Source organism: Helicoverpa armigera, chromosome 20, assembly GCF_030705265.1.
Source record: "Helicoverpa armigera isolate CAAS_96S chromosome 20, ASM3070526v1, whole genome shotgun sequence".
NCBI classification, from domain to species: Eukaryota; Metazoa; Arthropoda; class Insecta; order Lepidoptera; family Noctuidae; genus Helicoverpa; species Helicoverpa armigera.
The window spans coordinates 6,599,690-6,623,229 of NC_087139.1; the positions used below are offsets into that span (position 1 = coordinate 6,599,690).

General features: G+C 38.9%; 2 protein-coding genes across 5 annotated transcripts; both read right to left on the bottom strand.

The window, feature by feature from the left end:
* Nucleotides 1-50: 50 nt before the first annotated feature.
* LOC110373372 (transmembrane protein 245) lies at nucleotides 51-21,831 on the bottom strand. Of its 4 annotated transcripts, XM_064039602.1 has the most exons (15): nucleotides 21,265-21,831; nucleotides 19,550-19,696; nucleotides 19,032-19,260; nucleotides 18,360-18,927; nucleotides 17,942-18,113; nucleotides 17,437-17,604; nucleotides 11,629-11,640; nucleotides 11,093-11,285; nucleotides 10,477-10,661; nucleotides 9,607-9,741; nucleotides 8,550-8,646; nucleotides 5,261-5,432; nucleotides 4,687-4,866; nucleotides 3,463-3,490; nucleotides 51-2,835 (listed from the first exon to the last, which is right to left on the bottom strand). In XM_064039602.1, exons 1-14 carry the CDS (start codon nucleotides 21,625-21,627, stop codon nucleotides 3,487-3,489), a joined length of 2,625 nt encoding a protein of 874 aa, XP_063895672.1. In that variant the 5' UTR covers nucleotides 21,628-21,831; the 3' UTR covers nucleotides 51-2,835; nucleotides 3,463-3,486. The 4 variants fall into 4 exon arrangements, 3 of the variants coding, with proteins under 3 accessions (XP_063895672.1, XP_063895670.1, XP_063895671.1); XM_064039600.1 differs by lacking the exon at nucleotides 3,463-3,490; XR_010277452.1 differs by lacking the exon at nucleotides 11,629-11,640 and having other exon boundaries at nucleotides 3,463-4,866.
* LOC110373399 (uncharacterized) lies at nucleotides 5,753-7,749 on the bottom strand. Its single transcript, XM_021330663.3, has 2 exons — nucleotides 7,380-7,749; nucleotides 5,753-7,270 (listed from the first exon to the last, which is right to left on the bottom strand). The coding sequence occupies exons 1-2, from the start codon at nucleotides 7,527-7,529 to the stop codon at nucleotides 5,804-5,806; spliced, it is 1,617 nt and encodes a 538-aa protein (XP_021186338.3). The 5' UTR covers nucleotides 7,530-7,749; the 3' UTR covers nucleotides 5,753-5,803.
* Nucleotides 21,832-23,540: the final 1,709 nt, after the last annotated feature.

Consider the following 23,540-nt stretch of genomic DNA (forward strand, 5'->3'; position numbering starts at 1 on the left):
TTTTACCACCAAGTCCGGTGGAATAGACTGGTTTTGAAATGAGACGCGCATTAAAAAAGCAAATAATATATTAAGTATATAAGTTTTAGTTAACAATGCGAATATGCGTGCTGTAGATACAAACTAATTATAAATACCTGCAATACAATATAGTACAGATGCATCTAAATTAATCTTTGGACGATTCTTCACGAACTGGTAAGGGCTTTGCTGTTTCATTCATTTACAACTATTTTTTTTTTGTTATATTTTAATCTGTAGGTAGTATAGCTTATAGATTTATTTTTAAGGTTGAACTGGGTAGCTATTTTTTCTTTTATAAGTTTAAAATATTTTACACAATGGTCATACATTTTTATTCGAGATTCATTCCAATTTAAAAAATATTAAGAACACCCCGGGAGGATAACCTGGGTTTTATGAACTCTATATAGTATTAGGTCTTAGGGTGAATATGGTAGAAATATAGCTACCCTTATATTGAATAGGTATAATTATGTTATCTAACCGTCCAGGCGTATAAATAGCTTTAGTAAGTACTTCACAACAAACAATAAGATTGCAAACATTAAAATAATACAAAATATACAAACAATGTGACCTTATTAATAGAAAACGTCAATTTTACGAACAGCTATAGCTTTATAATAAAATAAAGGCCCTTACCTATAAAAGGCCATTACAAAATTTATAGCAACGGAGACTCGATTCGAGATAACGTCTAATATCATCAAAAAGCACCATTTTCATTAAATCAACCATCACGTTTTGGCCTTGTTTCACCACTTTATATTTTTTAGTACGACCACACTGCAATACTATATTTTGGAACAAATACAACCTTTTTGTATGTCACACATATCACAACTTTCTTTAAAAAATGTATAACAACCCTTGTAAAATATGCTTATGTGGACTCGTGTATGTCAGGCACTATCCAATTATATTTTTAAAGTCGATTTTGTAAATCTATATAAGTTATTTTAAAATGACAATATACATAATATAAAGAGAGCACGAAATAACCTCAAATAAATAATCTCAAAGATGTTCCTAATATTAATAAAACATATACATATGATAAGTCAAAGAGTGGTGAAACACGCTCACTTGTAAAGCATACACTATTACATCGAAATATTGCAATAATAGAAAAAGACTTATTTAGTCCAGATTTTTACACTATCGTGCCACTACATTGACCAACAATATTTTTTCTATAGTGTTTTCACTGTCATTTCAGTAATATCATCAATAAAAAAACTATACAGATACAATAAAATATAAAGACTAGGAAAGATTTGTATTTCAGTCCCTTTGAATAAAATAAAATATTACAGACAATAAAATATGACAGAATGTATCAAAAAAGTAATTTTATCTTGTATATATCTATATACCTTATTAGTGCAGTCACGGATAAGAAGTTTTGGTAACTCAAAGCTTATAAGTGTCAATATCATAAATATGTACACAGAATATTTCTACTGATTTTAAAATTTGTACAGAATCTCAATAATACATTCAAAATTATTATATCTCAATTTCATTATGGCTTCAAACTTAACCGTGGCTGAACGAATTAAAATTCATTGTAGCATTTCTAATTACCCAAATCTGATTTAGTTTTTTTTTTTTTTAATTTCATTATTTATTTTATCGTTGCTTTTGTGAAAGTTAATACTTAGGTACTCCTAAATCTATATATAATTCCATATAAATATAAATACATAAATAAATAATAGATAAATATGTTAAAAATCTCTGAATAAATAACTACTGACTAAAAGTTCCATGGTCATTGTCGATTGCTATTTGAACTGCATTGCATTGTAAATTGCGGAAGAAAATAAGGCGGATATATTAACCCAATAAACGTTAACGTTTAACAAAACATACTTTGACAATTTTTGACAACATAAACGGTTAATAAATTAATAGTTAATATATTTGAGACGAAAGACAACAACAAAAATACACACAATATTCTGTTATAAATATTAAAATAAAATATTAATCTCCAAATAATTTGTAATACTGAGTGCTAAAATTATTATCTTAGTGCACAAACGAAACTTGTGTTTAACAACAAGTACATTGAGCATTGCATTAAGTGTCGCGTACATTGGGACCCACTTACACTATTTCTCATTAAGTCTGTCAACTTCAAACGACAAAATGTTACTCGCATTTAAAAAACATATGAGCGAACGGTGTCAGGTGAGTTATAGTGGGTTTAGTACAATTGCAACCCTAGAATCCATCGCATTTTCAATGCTTTTCGAATTCAATATAATGTTTACGACTACTGGTGATTGGCTGCAAGTTTTGGCCTACTCATCACAACAATACATTTGATTCAACGATCATAAGGTGTCTGTATACACGTTATATAAATAAGTACATACATATATATTTTGATATACGTTTACAACATTCAACGGCACATGCAATTGTTCCTAAAGAGATCGGTCGTTAGCTTCTCTTTGGCATAGTAGAACACAGACACATTTGTCAGTGAATAGCTTAAACATAATAACTGCGTGCGATGTTTGACGCTAATTGATGAAATATTATAATTATAATACAAATAAATACACGTGGGAACAAATTCAAGGGAGTACTTTTTGTATGTTTTACTTATTTTCTACTAGTTCAAATTAAATGTATATCAGTGTCCCATTAATTTGTCCCGCAGTGTAAATGTATGATGCAAGTTATTCTTGACATTTGGTGTTGAGCTGTTACATATATTGCTTATATCAAATTGACAAATGGGATGACCTCGTTACAAGTTAGTGGTCCATGCAAGCCGATCAGAGATAAGCACCGTATCTGTAAACAAACGTCCATTTATTATAGCAGGTATCATAATTATATATTTTTATATAATAGAAGTAAATAGAGGAAGAGTATAGAAATTAATATATAGAGTCGGTGGGTTATCCTATAACACTGGAAGACAGAGTATTTAACATAATTACATAAAGCTTTGTTATTGAACTGCGTTCATATTATATTGTAACGAAATATAAATAAATATTAAATACTTAAACTATCAGAAGAATATTTGGTATTAGCAAACAGTATAGAGAAGATAATTTATATAGATATAGACATCCTCCAACAATATCGAAAATTATCAAACAGAATATGAGATTGGATGCTTGAATAGATGAAGTACCTCAATGTTTATATTTCAAGATGCATGATACTTGATAGTGCATGCTACAGGCATATCAAAAGCTATTTAACCGTGCATAATCCAGTAAATACTTACCACACATAATATAAAAGCAAGCATTCTTACTACATTTTAACATGGCATAGTTTTAAAACATTTTATTTAATTTTTTTATTTTATATTTTAAACTTTCAATTCACTAATGGTGCTTCAAAGATAGAAAGTACGGTGCAGAAAACAAATATATAAAGCAACCACTTTACAGATAGAATACACACCTTATCTTAAAAACATCCCAACAACTACCTAAATTAACAAAACATCAGAGAAAGTCATAAGTAGACAGTACTACTTCAAAATCTCGAATTATACGAAACAGGTAATTGACACGGAGGAAGGAAAGATGAGCGGAGATGCCATGAGGCAGGTAGGTCAATTATGCGCCGTCTAATTCTTCTTCTTAGGTCAAATAAATGAACGGTGGGCGTCACCAAACCGATCAGTTACGAGTGAGTTACGAGTGGCGTTGACACATCTGTCGAAGATTTTTGCTTCTACAAAGGGTTCCCAAGAAGGCCATGTGGGCGGAGTCAGTAACGTTCTTCGTCCCTCGAATACCCGTATTTTGGCGACTTACTTAGAAGAATTTCCACTATAACATCTCCGCTCATCATTTTGTTCTCCATGGTAATTAAAGTACACATGAGATATCATTGTATTTAAAGATTATTTTGTGCGTTTTCTTTAACCACAAGAAGATATATTATATATTTTTAAGTATAGAGTTTTATAAGGATAATAGTTTTAACACAATTTAAAGGGAACAGCTTAGCTGTATATACTGTTGAACTAACATTATCCAAGTAAACGCTTGGCGTATTTATTGAGTAAGAGGCACAAATTATCACTTCTGCTTATGAGGCAAGCGAAAAACCAAATATTTCTTTTAATGTAAGTTATTTTTAAAACTTTTGAAAAGTTCAACAGCATATTTAAAAACAACCACTTGTCAGTTTGTAGTTGATTACAATTCCATGGCAAAAATGTCAGCATTCCTATTGGGATGTTCATTCCAAACTCGATAAACGTAGGAATCAGTCATTTGGTACACACAATACGTTTATACAAGCGCATAGTCCACGATAGAACAGAATAAGCCTTCTCTCAAATAGTAGGTATTATGACAGTGAAATTCGCCTAAGAGTAATGTGGCCTACTCTTTAAGCTGATGTTTTTGTATGGATTTCAATAAATGCACTAAAACTATGTTAGTGAGATGACACTTTGCTGGCGTTCTCGAAAAATGTATCGTTAAGTTCAAAATACTATGGACACGAGAGAATTACTTGAGCAGCTGAACACAGCATGGAGATTTTATTAAAAACTTTTGTTATTGACCATACAGTGTAGAGGCAGGGAAGATCATATCTTTTTTTTAAGTTTGAAATTTTGTTCTATCATGGACAAACGCAAGACTGATTCCGACCAACCGTAAGATTTACCTGACACGCGAGTGCAGGGCCGCTCTCTCCTCAGAAGGCGTGTCCCTTAGGAATGTGGAAGACAAGTTGAGCACAACCATGATGCAGCAGAGGAGCAGCGGCCCAAGGATCGCGCCTTCGGGACCCAGGTAGAATATACCGCCGGCTATAGCCAGACCAGTCACGTAGGGGTGGCCTCCGCTGGAAAAATAAAAGGACCCATGAAGGTATCTTACTACGTACTTAGGTCATTTAAACCTATTGTTGTGAACATATTACTTTAAAAAAAAGAGTGTCTATGGAGTTTCTTGCCGACTCTTCTCCATGAGACCAACTTTATGGAAACGTGAAACTAGTGCCATAAGAGCCTGCAAAGGCCTATTTAAAATAAAAACATATTACTTTGACTATTCTATGTAGGTGCGGAGTTGTTTCCCTAAGTCGATACTTCAGTTATGTGGTTGAAGAGTAGTCTATACATAATTTATCTAAACATCCATAACAAACAAACAAACAAACTCACAGTCACATTTATGTTCTATAGTTTTGATTAGGTACTATGGATATACTTGTTTCTAAAGTATATGAAACTTACTCTTTAATCTCAGCATAGACAGCGGCGTCGAGGAAGGCGATAGGCGCGGCCTGAGCTATGAGCAACAACAACGAAGCCATCGGCCTGCCTTGCAGCCACACGTCCAAAGCCGCCGGAATTCCCGCCAAGTACGGACCTAGGAACGGAGCCGCCCCTAACACCGCCGCTAACACTGAAATAATGCTCGTACATTTACTTGTATTCCAAAAAATAAATATGAAGAAGTATTGATAACTTCCTATTTGGAAATAAATTAGTACTAGTAAACGTCTGCAACACATTCCAAACGACTTAGGAAGATATTGTAGATTTTTTTTCTGATGTAAGGTTCAGTGAACTTCTGTAATCCCAATTGTTTTTAAAAAACACTCCATTCAACACATCCAACATTTAGGATGAGATCATACTCTCATACAAGGTGCACGCGTAAATACAATGTTGCAATAATCTGAAGATACCTACAACTCTCACAGGCCAATTGAAACGATAAGATGGTGAAATAACATTTATTATGCATACAAGTAATCACAAGACCAACAATAATTAAGATTTCTTTTTCTTTATATCGCTTATCCTCGGTGGCCGTAACTGTGCGTACACATATTTATAGAAATCTAAAGCTTTTTGCCTATCGTAGGCAACATTATTTCGGCACTGTGTACCAACACAGCGGTTCACATATTCTTCTGGAGGCGATTTCGGCTCTTCAGCAGGTCTCTTGCGCGAAGAACTCGTACTTCGAAGCGTCTCCACGAAATCCTTAGAGGAATCGAACACAACTTTGATAGCAGTTCTGTTAGTCATGTTCAAGTGTGTGTCTTTGAGAAGGTCGTCCTTGTCGACCGCTGTCATGGCGGCGCTCGCGTCACCATTGGGCGAGTTCGCCTGACGTATCAAATAGAACGTGGGCGCGGGCTCCGTGACGTCATCGTCTGTCGTCACCTCGTTGTTGTTATGTCTGTCACTGTACAGCAGGCACATCACTTGCGGGTCGAGGCTCAGCGAACACATGTCACTCTCTTGTAACATCTTCACGATATCAACAGGTAGCGTGCACGGCGCGAACAAACAAGTATTGTTGCTCGAGGTATCCAAAATAAGGTTGTTCAGTTCACTGTTGTTGTTTAGGAAAGCAATGTTTCGACATTTGCAGTCTATTTTGTTGTTGGTTATAGTGACTGTTGTTCCGGAACTTTTGCAACTGGCGTAGTCAAATGTGATTGAGTGCGGTTCGACGTTTTCAACTCTGTTCCGTGCGAAGTTGAACTGTTTCTTGTTGCTTCTTTTTCTGAGACACTTGACGCTGTTTAGAGCGTTAGTTTTCAGTTTAGTGATGTCGTTTTGAGTTATGTCTGTGTAAACAGATTTAAGTACCAGGCCGTTTGCACGTATTTCTCTGAATCTATTATTGATTATGAGTAAATTGTCCGCAGTTATGTTTAGTGCGCCACCAATGATATCGATAAACGTATTGTCTGATATGGTAGCAGATGTGCTCTGCACTGTGATTCCTTTTAGTTCTAAGTTTTCAATCCTACTGTTAGCGATAGTAAATACAGTGTCAGGGCCCATAATTGCCTCAATGGCTTGATTACGAACGTCTGTTATTGTAACGTTATCAAATTGAATACTTTTTATACCGGTCACATTATAAATTGCTCTAGTGTTTATCGAGTTTATTTTGCTGTTTGAAATTCGCATCCTTTTCAATGTGCTGGCCCCAAGGCATTTCTGTTCTGTTGCGGTGCTTGGGGACTTGAAAATCTTTCTTGGTAAGGATACTACTTCCTTAACATTTTCTATGGTGACTTCAGGCGGGGTTTGAAGTAAGGATGTAGCTGATAGAGACACGAATTCGAGTCTATCGCAGTCTTTAACTTTGAATCGCTGTAGCTTTGAAGATCGCTGGAGTAGAGGACAGTCGAGGACGACTCGCAAGTCTCTGCAGTTCTGAACTGTCACGCTGGTTATGAAGTCTGTGTAGTAATCTTTCAGATGTATTATGAAGTCCTAGAACAAAATAACGGCTAAATTAGGACCTTTCTTCAAAAAATCACTCATATTTAAAACGCTTTGAAGGTTTTGAAATATAAATTCTGAGGAAAAAAAAATTACTCACATTGCTAGCGACACTACAACTGTACACCAATTCGCTGGGCGAGTTATTAACACAGGCCCACTCCGGGTCTTGGCAGCTGGTGAAGTTGATCCGGACGCTCAGGGCCGATTGCACCAACACAGCGAACAACATGACATTCCCGTGTGCCATCACAATCACACAAAATACACGTTTTCCGTCGGCGTGCGTCCACAATCACCGATTTGCACAATAACGCGCGCGCAGTAAAAATAACACACGACTAGTGTGAACATCATCCCGAGATAATTCTCCGCTAATGTGACGTTACAACATTCATGAATTTTATCACCCAGTTTATTGACTTGGGACTTTTTTAATTACAAAAAAAAAATGTTTGCGCATGCTCAAGAAAATATTTTGTAATTAGGTACTTCGCCGATGACTAATTGCATATTTTTTTGGGTTTAATTAACATGTTCTATTTTTAAATTATAACGAGAGACGTACCTACGATATGGACTGAGGTTTAAGCAGTGTATGGAAAGAGCCAGTAACAGAATGTCTGGGAATATTATCGGTACTTGTAATTGTATACTAAGGTCATGTTTGTTGATACCGACTAAATTTAAATTGTATGCTGTCCCTGGCCTTTAGATAACAAGGACATGTTTAAGGATAATGTTACAATAGGTGAGCTACACTAAGGCACAATTATTTATATTACCTAACATTTCTAAAATTGCATCCTGCCAGTCCATAATTAACTCAAAACACTGTCTTACTATTTTTTGTCAATACTTTTTAAAATCATTACATTATCTCAAATAATAGTGACCCATATGAGGAAAATTACATTTCAAAAAAACAAATTCAAAGTTTTATCAATGTCTTCAATATTGACCTATACCGAAATTATTATTTATTTGTAGAAATAATCATACCTATTAAATGGGCACACTTTTACAGAGTTTTTGATAAACTATAATCATTATTTACGTTCAGCTTAAATAACTGATTTGTGCTGACTCCCATTTTGTCTATAAACACAAAGATTTCCCTATTTACATTTACGGTAAATATCGCACTTATAACCTTTTACGTAGATACATAAGTGGAAGGAAGCAGATGGATTGGCAATTAGGTGATTTGGTGGAGGTTTGATAACTGTCTGCGTGACATTTCTGTGTGTAAAAACCTAGTTCAGCTTACCTGACGGTAGATAGACGACTTTGGCGCCAAACAGGTTATGCACAAGCCACGTCCAGAGACCGTAGAACAACGCCATCTTGAATGAAGCCCTGAACACCTATATGGAACACATATAATTGACAATAGTTAGTCTTCTATGTAAGTTAACTAGCTGTGCCAGCGGTTTCACACGCGTCCCTTGGGAACTAATCTATTACTAGGTCGCCTATAGCCTGCCTCGATAAATGGGATGTCTAACACAGTTTTTTTTTATCGAACCTATAGTGCCTGTGATTATCGTTTTCAAACGAATAAACAAAATCTTCAGCTTTATTATATTAGAATAGATTCCGTGAATTATCTTCTTGGTGATAGGTTTACGGATGTCCGGTAAAGCAGAATAGTTAGGTATGTTTCATAATTAATTGTGACATACATTTTAATTATATTTCTACGCAGTTTTCGTTATCAAATCAGAATAGAAATATTTCTGTTTATCTCTGAACTTTGGTAATTTGAGTTTTTTTTACACGATAACCTTGTAAAATTATTAATTGCTATGAGATTAGAATCCAAAAAAGTTGATCATTAAAAAATTGCGTCGTTAAAATATCTTGCCACCATTTTCACCAAAAATTTTTTGTACAACAGATATTTCCAGCTATGTTGCGCTCAGCTCAGTACCAATAAGTAATGAATTGTATCGATGCAGCTCATATAGTCTTATTGTTTCGTCTAGCCATTTTGAACGTCTGGGTACTAACAATATAATATAAAGTGAAGAGCGCAAATCATAGGAATTATTTGATTCATTAGAGAATCTATTTCAGTATTAGATAGCCCATTTAACGAGGTTATAGGCAACTTGTATTCCGGGTGAAAAACTACCCACGGGACGTGGGTAAAACCGCGGGTTGATGTTAGCGCGGGGTGATTTTTATACGAAATTCAATTGTACAGTCAACGTCAGGTCAGTGGTAACAGTTTTATAGGAAAATCGTACTTATTACTATTGAGTTAAGGTGCATGACAGTTACCACTGATGTGCGGTCTACCGTACAACACCAGTTCTGTTTACCTGATTGATAGCCACAGACAATGCTATGCCGAGCCTGGGTCCGAAGTTGGGTTGCATCTGAGTGATCGCTTCCACTGGTTTGTAGAGCGCGTTACTTGAAGCCAGCAGATAGAATAATGTTGTGAAGAACACCACCTGATAGGAAGAAGTAAATAACTCTTCATTTAAAATAGAATCATTAGATATAGTTTAGTCACACTATTTTGTTAATTTGTTATTTCTTCATTGTCCTCTTATTAATATGACATGACTTTTTTACGGAGAATCACTGACTTCTAAGTTACAGGCCTACACCTAGTTTAGGAGTCAGGGTACCTCATATTGTTGACCTAAACAAACTTTTATGCTTTTATAGTCATAGTTCAACTTTGTAAACTTTGTGTGAAATAAACTATTTATTTATTTATTATTAATCTTTTATTAGGAAAAAAAAACATAGTAAACAATTATATATGATGGCAGCCGCAAAAGTTAAGAACTCTGGTGAAGTCACCAACGCTCGACTCCTAGCAAGAGGATATGTTACAATTAATGAATGGCAAAAAGCATTTGAAATACATGAAAGAAAATTAATTTGGACTAAAATGTTTGGTGATTGAGAGTAGCTTTTATTTGACGACCTATTTGACGCAATGGTCCCCATGGACTGTCGAAAAGAGGTGCGCGAGTGGTGGTCGATACCCGGTGAATCATACGTCTGATATCAAACAATATTGATTATGTCAATTTGAATGTGAATGAGGCCGCCTACTTTGGACTAGCCGTGCGTGCAAGGTGTGCCGACTTTCAATTTGTAAATAATGACAAAGCCTACTAAAGCTACATAATTTGTTAAATGTTTATTTACCATCTAATTACGTTAACACTTACCAAATTAATAAACATATTAATGAGGGCACTGCCGCCACACAGTAACAGCGAAGTGAAGGCGCCTAGAGACCCAGCTAAGAGAGACACGTTGCTTGCTAGAGGAGCCCAGATACTGGTCGCGATGGCACTCAGAGTACCGACGTTTGCTTGAACCCATGCTGCTATGCCGGAGAAGTCGAACATAGCTGGATAGAAAGTAAATGGTATAAAAAGTCATATTAAAAAGGTTTCGTTTATATAGAGATTTGAAGGTAAACCAAGACCAACTTAAGAAGAGATTTACAAAAACGGAAACTGCTGATCGAGATGGGATACGTTTACCTCCCCACCAAAATGGTTAGATAATAATCATTGCTAGATATAGTTATTGAGTTGAATTGTTTCGCGTTTTTTATCAATTTTGTGGAACCTTTGGAAAACTTCTTGTCATAAAATATACCTAGTTATTTTTCAAAAACTTAAAGTATATGATTTATATAAAATGATTTAGCTCATGTAATTGTGTTGACTCCTGTTGGCAATCCTAAATAAATAAATAAATAAAAATTCCCAGCCAATACCAAGAATAAAAATACTTTATTCTGTGGCTAAAATCCGTCTTTCAGTTATTTCTTACCGGGAGTATTAGACACGTCGTTAACGAAGCTATCCCAGGAGTCCTGTATGGCCGAGCCGTCGACCTGAGGCCCGCCGGCCGACGCAAAGTGCCCCGACACCCAACTCTGGTACACTCGGTCCCAAAGCTCTAGGATTTGATGTTCTACCCGTTGTATCTTTTCCGGGTCGCCTTCTTTTAGTAAACTTTTAACCTGTATTTATTATTTAATTTAATTAAAAAAAGTTTTGCAAAGAGGTCGGAATGTAATGGATTTTTTTAATTGGTAACACTAGGACTTGTATGTATACTAATATACAAGCTTACAAAGATAACAGAAAATGATGACCTATATATGCAGACATTTTTGTGAATTGTTTTAACAATTATAAATCAAATGAAATTAGGGCATTCATTGATTTTCATGCTAATATCAATATTTGACAATATTTGTGATATAAATATTTATATATTATGGTGAAGCAGATATGATTATATGTTGTATGTACACAATTCATGCGACTCTCAGTCTTTGCTTTTACTAAATAATCACTTACAATTTTGTCAATCTGTAAGATTGTTAGATTGAAAGATTGTTAAGGTCTTCAATAAAACTTGGGGTGAAACTTCCAGGCAGTTTATTTGCTTACAAATGTGTAAACATTAATTCTACACTCGTATGACTACACTAACTCTATACGGATCGACGCGCGGTACGGTCCCGGCCAGTTCGTGTCGTGACGTCACGAAACAAGCAGGATACGTCACCACGGGCGAGCGGGCAGGGGCGGCTCAGGCTAGGCGGGCTCTTCCAATGCGTGGATACAGCGGCGCGCTAGCGCAGAGACTGCCGATCGATGGCTCGGTGGCTCCTTATAAAGGTGGCGCGGCGAGCTAGTGTGCGTCGGTGTCCCGTCCCGACACAGTGTGAGTGCGCACGCGAGCGCGGCGTGCGTTCGGTGGTGCTACAGGCTCCCCCTCTGGATGCGAAGGCGCCCCGACGAGTAGCCAGTCACAATTAATGTTGCACTGACGATGTTGGGCAGGACGAAGCGTGTCGCCGTGGCCGTCCTCGTCCGCGAGAGGGCGGAGTGGAGTCCTCAGTAGGCCTGGCCTTAGGCGGACGCCCGCGTTTCTTCAGTGGGCGTATTGGCGGCGGAAGTGGACTCGCCGCAGGGCCCTGGAACGGAGTCAAGGCAGACGTGTGATATACTCCAAGGGGTTTATCTGGAGTAGTGGGATCTGAAATCAGATAAGATGAAGCACCATGACGTGCTAGGATTAGATAGGGACCGTCCCTGCGAGGACAGAATTTTGCACTTATTCCTCGGGCAGCATTACTTATTGGATGGGTTGTCGCTAATACCAAGTCACCAGGAGAGTAACCTGGATCCTCTCTACGTCCTTGGTCTGCCGTCTTCTTTCGGCGCTCTTCCAGATTCTCTCTGACATCTCTAGCTTTATCTAGGGTATTAGCGAGGAGTAGTAACTTCGGCGTAATTTCTGGCACGAAGTTTTCGGAAACTAAAATCTGTCGAAAGTCGTAGGTGTTGTCATTTGGAGTGCGCAGCTCCCGAGCGAAGGTTAAGTACGCTGGCGTATGTCCTGTACTGAGGCAGGTTGCGGTGTTCATTGCGAACCGTATGCTGGGTAATTTGTCATCCCAACTCCCATGGTCATCTCCGACCAAAATGGCTAACTGCGTCTTTAGATCTCTGTTTTTCCTTTCTACAGGGTTTGCTGCCGGGTGATACACTGGTGTAAATGTGTGCTTAATTCGTAGACAGTATGTTACTTGCTGCATCACTGCACTGACAAATTGTGGTCCATTATCGCTTATCAGGCGCCTTGGCACGCCGTAACGGAGAAAGACTTCGTTCAACAAAACTGTCGCACAATTTTCAGCGCTAGCAGTTTCCAGGGCAAATAATTCGATCCAACCAGTAGCAATATCTTCAGCTATTAGTATCCAAGTTTTGCCGCTAGTCGTCGACGGTAAAGGTCCAAACAAGTCAAAGGCGAGGGTTTCGAATCGTTGATTAACGGGCATGGTTTGGAGTAAACCAGCCGGCTTTAGATTGGACGGTTTAAATCTCTGGCATGCAACACAGTTTTTAACATACGCTTCGATATATTTTCTCATGCCTTTCCAATGGTACCGCTTCGATATGCGTTGAAATGTTTTGTCAGTGCCATAATGTCCCGCCAAAGGATCATCATGATATACCGAAAGAATGTTAGCCCATTCATGTTGCGGTACCACAAGCTGAGCCTCATCTGATTCACACGACGGGTGATATCGATACAACAATCCGTTGTTCATGACATACCCTTTGTTACTCCAGTATATGGCGCTATCTTTTCGATCTGCATCTTCTAAGGCGGTTACGATGCTGGCGAGGTTTTCATCCTTTAGCTGTTCTTTCCTTATTTCGGATAACGGTCTTTGCGGCATATCCACAACTACACTACACACTCCACAGGTGTTTTCAGTGCTTTCATCGCAAACAGGCCTGGACAACGTGTCTGCAACCACATTGGTTCTACCTGGTGTATATTTGATTGTAACGTCATACGCCTGTATCTGCAAGGCCCATCTAGCTAATCGACCAGTTGGAGACCGTAATGACATCAACCACTTCAGGGCTTGGTGGTCCGTAACCACGGTTACGGGAAGGCCTTCAATGTATCCGCGAAATTTCTTAAGGGCCCAAACAACTGCGAGAGCCTCCCTCTCGGTTGTGGAATAATTGCGTTCTGCAGGGCTCATAAGCCTACTGGCATATTCAACTGGATGTTCCTCTTCTGCCTCCCCCTGCACTAAAACTGCTCCAAGTGCATAGTTGCTTGCATCAGTTTTGATGATGTAACCCCTCGTCTCGTCGGCTTGTCGCAGCACCGGGGCGGATGTAAGACGTGTTTTTAGCTCTTGGTAGGCCTGTTCCTGTTCCACTGTCCAAGTCCATATCACGTTTTTCCTTGTTAAACGGGAGAGTGGTTCACTGACACTGGCAAAGTTTGGGATGAATCGCCTGTACCAGGAGCAGGTCTGTAGGAACGTCATCAAATGCTTTAAATTCTTCGGCGCTGGATAAGCTTGTATTGCTTCCACCTTCTCGGGGTCAGTCTTCAGACCCTCTGGCGTAATAATGTGGCCTAAATACTTTATGGTTGAACAACAAAATCGGCACTTGCCAAAGTTTACATGAAGGTTGCTTTCTTGCAGCTTTCTTAGTACTTTACATAAATCTGCTAGATGTCCATCAAAGCTAGTTGAAAATATTATTAAATCATCTAGGTATGCTAACATCTTTACATTCTCCAGGCTCACTCGAATTCGGTCTATTAAACGCTGGAATGTAGAGGGTGCATTGCGAAGTCCAAATGGCATCCTCTTAAAACGGTACATACCGAATGGGGTTATGAATGCCGTCTTGTCCTGATCCTCGAGTTTTACCTTCACTTGCCAATAGCCTGCGCGTAAATCCAGGGTTGACATGAAAGGCGTTGGCTTAGCTGCATGAAGCAGGTCATCGATACGTGGGATAGGATACTTGTCAGGGACCGTGATGGCATTGAGTCTACGATAATCAACGCAAACTCGTACTGAACCGTCTTTCTTTGGTACCATTACAACGGGTGCAGACCAGGGTGATGAGCATGGTTCGATTATTCCACTGTCCAACATCTTCTTCACCTCATTTTTTAACACAGCTAATCGTGGCGGTGATAAACGATATGGAGGTACAGAGATGGGGTTGTGCTCACCCGTATCGATGCAGTGTTCTGTGAGGGTGGTTGGTTCTCCACTCTCGCTGAAAGCTTCTTGGCAATCCCACAGTATTTCCATCAGCTGTGACTTTTGAGTTGCGTCTAGGGTATCCGATGAGACCTCAACCACTTCCAAAGATCCAATTTCAACATCAGTGCTACTATTACTATGGTCGCTAGGAAAAAGTGCCTTGGAATGTGGAGATAGTTCACACGTAGCACCGTGAAGTTGTATCTGGGCATCACGGATCATGAAGTCGACGAATCTTGGTGAATACCCATCGAATGTTCGCTTCCTTTTAATGGGAGACAGCGCAATTGGCACTACGCGATATGGCATTGCATGTGTGGAGCAGGCACTTGTTTCTGGTAGTGCTGGTTCTCCGCTGGATGGGTGGTCAGTTGTTGGTGAGCATATACTGGATCGTGGCAGCGCCGGTTCTCGTATGCTATTGTACCTTGGAGTTAGTGACAGAGGGGAAATAAATTCAGGCATCTCGACATCCTTTAGTATAGGACGTAACCGAGGATTAAAATGAATAGGCGTAGCTTCCATCTTGGCCAGTGATATCTCCTCAGCATCTTCGTCTTGAAGGTCGAAGACATCTCCAGGGTGATCCTCAAAATGCCATGTCTTCTGAGGTACGTTGAGTACCATTTTGGCATCCTCGATAAACCCAATACCCAACAGTGTGCGAGACTCACGAGCTTCTGGGAAGACGATAAAAGTCGTCGGTACAACACGATAGCAGATACTAACGGGGGCCTCCACCGTTAATACGTCTCTCTGAGTAGTGGTGCCATCAGCCAGTTTCACCATCAGCTGTTGTGTCTGGAACGCAAAGCCAAGTCTACGCAGGCATTTGTACAGCGCGTATGAGGCAACGCTTGTCTTCGCGCAAGTGTCCACGTAGGCGTTCCCTGTTATTTTGCCTATAGCAATACCCACAATTGGCCGAGCGCGTACATCTGCTGTGTTGATTGAGCAGAAACTTACTTCAGCTCTTCCCACCTTCGGCTTAGTGTTGGCACAGGTGGTGCATTTTGAACGGACCACTCCTGGTGTACCACATCCGTAGCATGCAAACGTTGGTGTGGAGGGCGATGGTGCTTGAGTACCCATGGCAACATTTTTAGGCGCAGGTTTGGCGACAGAAGCATCAGAAGTACCAGAAGCGAGATCCTTCTTTTCCTTCTTCCGACATGTCTCGATTGAATGCCCAGGCAATCGACAGTATGTGCAGCGCTTCTTTTTAAATGGCACCTTCCCTGTTTCTTCCTCCTTCTTTGTCCCTTCTTCTGGGATCTTCTTCTCAACCAGGAGCTGTTCTATACCCCTGGCTGCCTTCACTAGGGCGTCAAGGGTATTGACGGTGTCGCGTGGCATTTTTACCCTGATTTTGTACCGTAACTGCCCGTAAATCATATCGATTTGTTGAGTTTCCGAGTGTGGTTCTGGCATTTGTGCGATAAGCGCCCTCTTCTTTGCAACAAACACCTCTGTGAGTTCATCTTCACCTTGCTTAATGTTCACCACATTCTGGTATAATTGGTACCCAGGTCTCTTGGGGGCAAAGGCGTGGCGAACTCTTGAAATAAATTCTTCCCAGGTTTTTACCTGTTCCTTTATGCCATTCCACCAGGTAGCTGCCTCTTCTCTCAAAATTAAGGGAACGCTCATAATGGCATCTTCATCAGGGATTTGTTCCACAGACTTGAACACTGAAACCGCAGCCAGAAAAGATTCCACAGTTTCTGTGTCCCTAGCACCATTAAATGTAACCTTACAGGTGGTAAAAGAACCCCGTCGCTGTTGATTACTACCAATTACTGACAGTAACTTTTCAAATTGCTCGGTTGACAAACTCATGGTGTTCAGCGGTTCTTCTTTTATTCTTCTACGTGTTCCTTGTTTTGGGCTAGCCAGCTTCCGGGCCCCACGTTGGGCGCCAGATTGTAAGATTGTTAAGGTCTTCAATAAAACTTGGGGTGAAACTTCCAGGCAGTTTATTTGCTTACAAATGTGTAAACATTAATTCTACACTCGTATGACTACACTAACTCTATACGGATCGACGCGCGGTACGGTCCCGGCCAGTTCGTGTCGTGACGTCACGAAACAAGCAGGATACGTCACCACGGGCGAGCGGGCAGGGGCGGCTCAGGCTAGGCGGGCTCTTCCAATGCGTGGATACAGCGGCGCGCTAGCGCAGAGACTGCCGATCGATGGCTCGGTGGCTCCTTATAAAGGTGGCGCGGCGAGCTAGTGTGCGTCGGTGTCCCGTCCCGACACAGTGTGAGTGCGCACGCGAGCGCGGCGTGCGTTCGGTGGTGCTACAAATCTTTATTATTCCGTATGAAAGCAGACAAAGAAAAAAATAAAATTAAAAAACATTTATTTATTCTTTGTAATAAACAACGAATCGAATATTGGCTAACACAACTTACTTTGTAGACTCCGACTGACCTATTAAACACAATTGCGCACACGCAAGACATCAAAAGACCGATTTCCGAGCGGCAAACTTATTTGACGACAGCTGAGAGACCTGGTTTTACTTCAATGGTTAATACTAGCTGACTATTACACTCACCGCAGTTGAGATTCCTTCCCTCCCATAAGTGTAAGCGTTATCAATGAGTGAGTCAAGTTTCTCCTCCCAACCTTCAGGCAGATACGCATGCAATTCACTGTTCTGAACATAAGTACTGTTCAACAGACTACCACTCAGTTGGACCACTACTATCGCTTCTGAGTATATCTGAAATAGTATGGATAAATATTAGTAATAGAATTCAACCTTATGTCTTTGAGAATAAGGTCCAATTTTGAAGGGCGCACATTCTCACAAATGGAATTGAACCTCTTTTGTTCCTTCTCAGCCAGTGTATGTAATAGATGACCATGTTGTGCCTATAAGCAAGTGTCAAACAGTCCCCTTCGATTTTTTAACTTATTGCAGCCAGGGAATTGTATTTTAACAACTTTTTTTATCACCTGGCCTTTTCAGAATGTTAAGTACGGCTGACATAGTTCCAATTGCCATGAAACTAGATCTTGAGTTACAAACTAATAAACGTAAAATATTAACAATTTACCTGGATAAATATGAAGATAATAGCGAAGGTAAGGAAGAGGATTAGTCCTACAATGACGATGCACGTTGATACTGTGTCTACGGAGCTGTACGCCATGTTTCTGAAGCTTGTGTTACAGACTGAGGCCACCTTGCCCAAGCCGAGCACGTGTGCGGGGAGTAATGCTGATTGCCTGCAAAATCACAGATCCTGTTATTATGTATACGTTGTATAGTAATATAAAGAGGTAACATTTTTTGTTTGCGAATCTGAAGGCGCCGATAGTACTGAAACGATTTAAAAAAGCTTTCACTGTTGGGAAGGTAGAGTATTCACAAGTCACATTGGCTATATATTGTCCAAGTACAGGGAGAAGTTCCTAAAGATCCTTCAGAATGAAGGTGTAAAGAAAAAAGGTCTTATATACTTGTATCCTTACCTCAATTTCCACCAGGCCTTAATTTTGCCCATAACATTGTTGTAATGATTCTCAAAGAACAGCCACACACCAAAGTAGTCCAACAACCTTTTCAGTACATGGATGGCCAAAAAGAACAACGTTACTGGTAATAACCAGATATGCTTCCACACCAGCATACACAAACATCCAAAGAATAGAAGCTTGAAGTATATTGCTGTTTCTTCATCGTTATCGAAGTTATTTTTCATATAATTCTCGTCAAGCGACCTTTGTTTGAAGGCTGCCAACAATCGGGTATCGTATTTAATTTTCGGATTCGACAAAGGTAATGCGGACAGTGTTCTCGTTTTGAATAACATTTTAGCATGCCGTGGGGAAGTTTGTGTGGCATCAGTAGGAGCCCAGCTTCCCCTTTTACCTGATGTTTCTGGCGTAACGGGGGACGGAGTATCTTTTTCTGGAGTACCTTCTTGCTCACTGGACTCTACGTGAGTATCCTCTTCAGGATTTTCCTCAGGCTTTTTTTCCGTTTCATGTTCATACGTTATGGCTTTGTGTAATGCTACTATCATGGAAGCTTCTGGATCTGGAATTTGAATTTGGCGTTAACAATGAGCCTCGATTGTGTACATGGCCATAAAAAGAAAAAAAACAAGTGCAACTTCAAGAATATTTACATAGTTAACAAACCTTTTTCCAACATCTTGTTATGTATGTCAATCACTTCTAAAGCAAAGCCTGTGATGCAGATTGCTTGTAGGAAGACAAAGGTGTAAACTTGCAGCGGTCCAGTGAGGCTCGCGATAAAACTCGAAATGACTAGCCATAACAGTTGTGACGTCATGCGAAATATAGATGCCCTCTGCGGTGTCCATAGTATGTACACGCTTATAATGTAAGCTAAGAATATTGTTAAAGTCTGGAATTAATAAAAAAGGGTGCTTATAGAAGAAGGAAATTATTATTAACTTAGCTGGTTTCATACCAGTTTATAAGACTCTTTTTAAAGTGCAGTTACCTTCCTGTAAGTCCTTTCTACTATTATGAAAGGTAGAAAGAAAAATGTCTGCTTGAGAAATAGGTTCAATGTATCTCCTACATCCACTTGCAACATGAGGGGTAAACCCTTGGTGCAATAATTGAGGTCTAGAGTTTAGGTACTTTTTTCAGTAGTAAAATATGTGTACATAATAGTTATGACAACTTACAATATATGAGCTGCAGACACTGATGAGTAAAGTAGTGGAGAAGCTGATGAAGCTGCTGAATTGCCAGAATAAGCAAACCAGACTTCTTGGCACCGAGTTGTACAGCCACGGCAACACAAATATCGCAGATAACAGTCCTATTACAGTCTGAAATAATAAAATGATAACTTGTTTGAAAGGCAATATGGCTAGTAAGAATGTTCCTTGGGAGGTGGTGGCTGATAGAAGAGTATGTATAGGATGAGATATGGTGCGATGACCCCAAATAAAATTGGGACAAGGGCAGGCGGATGGTGAGTGATGAACTTGAACTATAAATGTACCAGGAGTGTTTTTGATGCTTGTTTAATTAAGAGTGACATTTTCCTAAAGTAATATTTTCCCATATTATTGAATTTTATGAACTCATAAATAACTATAGATATCCTTGAACTTAATTAAACTTGTAATCAATATTTTGCAACGTGGCTTCAAAAGTACAAAATACTTTCTGTGATTCATATCACACATTAATCAGAAAATTTTACTAATTAATCTCAAAATAATGTTCATTCCTAGTTTGTTTTGTATCCAAATAAATAGTAACTTGATGAAAATTCTAAGACCCCTTCATAAAAAAAATTGTGTCCTGTAAGCAAAATGATTTATTTTGCTAAGAACAAAGAATAAGTAATTAACACACATTTACTGTACAATCCTCGATGTAGTAATAGGCCATTAAAAGTAATGTCTTTTAGTGTTGTTATCAATATGCATGCCAATTACATTTAGCTGGTTCTTATTGCTTGCTCATCATCTTTTTATGGCCTTTTTATAGAGGAATCTATATTGCTAGTCAATGAGATGGAATGCTGTGATACTCCCCTTCGCTACTATCTCATGAAACAGATGACATTGCTTGGCTCAATCATCTAGAATGAATTGCAGGCAAAATAGAAACGTGTAAAATGTCTTGTAAAGCCACTAAATCATTCAGAACCTGTATTCAAAGAAATGCAGTTTTCTTAAATAAAATCCACAGTAATTTTTATATTATAATTTGGTACTGGTGTAAACAAATTTAAGAAAAGGTGAAGGTTCAGGAGTTGGCGCTAGATAGGTTTAAATGGAAGGAGCTGCACCCTCAAGAGCTAGGCTCTTAATGTTGACTGGTGTAAACATATCTTACCCTTTTATAAGAATGTATTTTTAGCAATAGAGTAACCTTGACTTAATTTGACTCGGTTAGTGTGTAGCAAAGGGTGTGCAAGGCTTTTGGGACTCAGAAAATTTTTCATAATGTCTAGTTTTTCATTTCTATCATATAGAATACTTAAAAATAAGACGAAAACCATCTGGGCACCTTTTGCCTAGGACCAACGGTTCACCTGAAAATGAGCACTGAAGGTCATTGTAAATAAAGGCAAAGTCGGCTCCTACTTCTGGGTGGTTTAAAAAAAAATAACAGGTTAGGTTCGAAGGGGATGGCGGGGTCTGCAAGACCCCTGTCCGAGTCGGGGTTGCCCTAAGTCGAGGTTGCCAGTCGACGGAGCCCCGCTACGGGGCTCCTTGGTCCTAGACAAAAAGCGCCCAGATGGTTTTCGTCTTATTTTTAAGTATTCTATACGATAGATATGAAAAACTAGACATTTTCAGAAATTTTCATTTTTTATGAAAAATTTTCTAAGTCCCAAAAGCCTTGCACACCCTTTGCTACACTCCAACCTTTGACTCACCTTATAATGATCTATGAACTGCTGTCCAACAGTATCAGAAGCATAGTTGACCACATTCACTGGTATAATCATCAAACCAACTACCACAGAAGTGTTGGTCTTCTCTAAATCTTCGAACCATGACTTCAGTTTCTTAGACAGCTTATATTTGAATGGGTGGAGTAAGGAGCCCACTAACAGAGCCCAAAATAAAGGCTTGAAAAAAGGCTCCAAGATGAGGTATAAAACATACATTGCGGCACAACATATTGCCAATATAAATAGGGCAAAGGCGTTATAGAAGCCATGTTTCATGGGTTTCTCGTTCCCTTCCGTTATCCCACCTATAATATTGAATATATTTTCGAAAGGAGACTGCTGCATGTTTCCTTGATGTTACAATTTTGCACAAGAAAAACTTTAAGTATGTAACATTAAAATTAAATGAAATAACACGGAATGAGTAGAAACCACATTTGAATTTATTTGAATATTATGAGATCATAGTTTTTATTTGATTTTCGGGATCATTTCGCTGCGCGGTCGCGTTTCAGTAACAAAATTGACTCAGATTTGCCTGTCAGCTGTCATTTTTTACGACAGCAAGATAGCATAATACATTTTTTACGAGAAGGAAAGAGATGTAATGTTCTAATATGCAAAAAATATTTGGGACTCAATAGCAAAATAATGACACTGACACACATTTGACACATGGGAACTTTCAGTTTTTTTTATTTGCCCATAGGGCAGGCTAAAGTTTTTCGAATATACGGCCTAAAAGGACCACACACATCCTCGGGCTGCCCGAGGATGCGATTTCCATTCTGTTCCGTTCATATAGTTACAGTTATTTAATAATTTCCTGTTATTCTTTAAATACGAATGTAGGTACCTTGTTTTTTGGGGCTGCGGGTTGTTCGAAAGAGGTACCGCGGCCCTAGCACATAAGAAGGCCTACGACGGAACACGACGGCTTTTAGTCAGTAAGAGTCTGACACTCCCTCACCGCTGCTAACCCACAGCGGGAGGGGTCATTTGATGATTTTTTACGTCGTTAAAAAAAAAAGGTACCTTGTTTTACATGGGGCGACTGCCTGTCTGATTTCTTCAAATCAACACAATACTCAATACCTTACTGCATCCCATAATGTATACAAGGCTGGTGGATAAAATTAAATAGAAACAATTATGGACCTTGTCGGGCACAACAAGTTAGTTTTTAGTGGAGACGATAAAGAGCTCGGTGACCTGAGGGACGATACCCTTCTGTAAGGTTCGGTTGTGAGTCAGACCAGGCTTTCTTGCTTTTGCTGATTACCCGTACCTAAGGGATGTCACAACCTGACAAGACAACCGGGACTTGCCATGTGTCTGCTGAAACATAAGACAAGATGGTCACCCATATTTACATATTTGTTTCCATCCACGATACAAAAAAATTAGAAGGTTCTTAAAATCTACTGCCCCAGCTTTTAATAAGTTAGCTACTGGTTATTAGCAAGTTTTAATCCTACTTGCATAAATTCTTCACTACGGGCCACCACAATACAATGAAATCCAAATTTTCTTCCGTGGGTGTATAGTTAGGTACTCAATGGTGTCAAACCATTTTTATTCGGCGTCCATTAATTTTATTGAAAAGAAAACAGTTTATCTTTGGCAACTGATTCATTGATTGCACTTAAGTAAAACTTACATAAGTACCTAACTGATCAAAATCAATTTTGTGATTGATGTTGGTAGTAAGTTAATGATAAAAGAGGTACCATTAGCGAGACAAATGCTTTTATTTCATAAAAAAAAAAATAATCAGCATTAGATGCTTTTATTTCATAATCAGCATTAGCCAAGTACAGTTTGTGGCACCAACGGAAATGTTTTTTCTGGTCATGTTCTACTTTGTAGTCAGTGCTGGTGCTTTTTTAACAACTGATCACGAAAATATTGCGAGTTTAACAAATTGTGTCGTAAAGATAATAAAAAAAGTCGATTACAATAAATACACCAAAGTAGTGGACGTAACACTTATGAACATTAAAAACGATATAAAATTATCAGCGCTTCATAACCTGACCGGAGTAAGATTTGTTTCAAGAAGATTCTTTTGGAATACAAACGATTTAAGCAATAAGTATTATCTCATCATGAGTGAAGATTTTCAAGAGTTAGAGAAAGGATTAAAGGAAGTCACCTCTGACATATTTTGGAATCCCTTAGCAGGTTTTATTATCGTCCTGAAGAGCCATAAACATCACAGTTTACATGATATTACTGATTTACTTCATACGTATAAC

Bases quoted from the DNA above. Each gene is read 5' to 3' on its own strand.
- LOC110373399 (XM_021330663.3), bottom strand. From the start codon at position 7,529: ATGGCACACGGGAATGTCATGTTGTTCGCTGTGTTGGTGCAATCGGCC. The intron at 7,271-7,379 runs GTGAGTAATTTT...ATTTTGTTCTAG, and splicing joins GTTGTAGTGTCGCTAGCAAT to GACTTCATAATACATCTGAA.
- LOC110373372 (XM_064039600.1), bottom strand. From the start codon at position 21,627: ATGCAGCAGTCTCCTTTCGAAAATATATTCAATATTATAGGTGGGATA. The intron at 8,647-9,606 runs GTAAACAGAACT...TGTTCCATATAG, and splicing joins TGTCTGTGGCTATCAATCAG to GTGTTCAGGGCTTCATTCAA. The intron at 5,433-8,549 runs GTAAGCTGAACT...GCATTATTTCAG, and splicing joins AGTCGTCTATCTACCGTCAG to TGTTAGCGGCGGTGTTAGGG.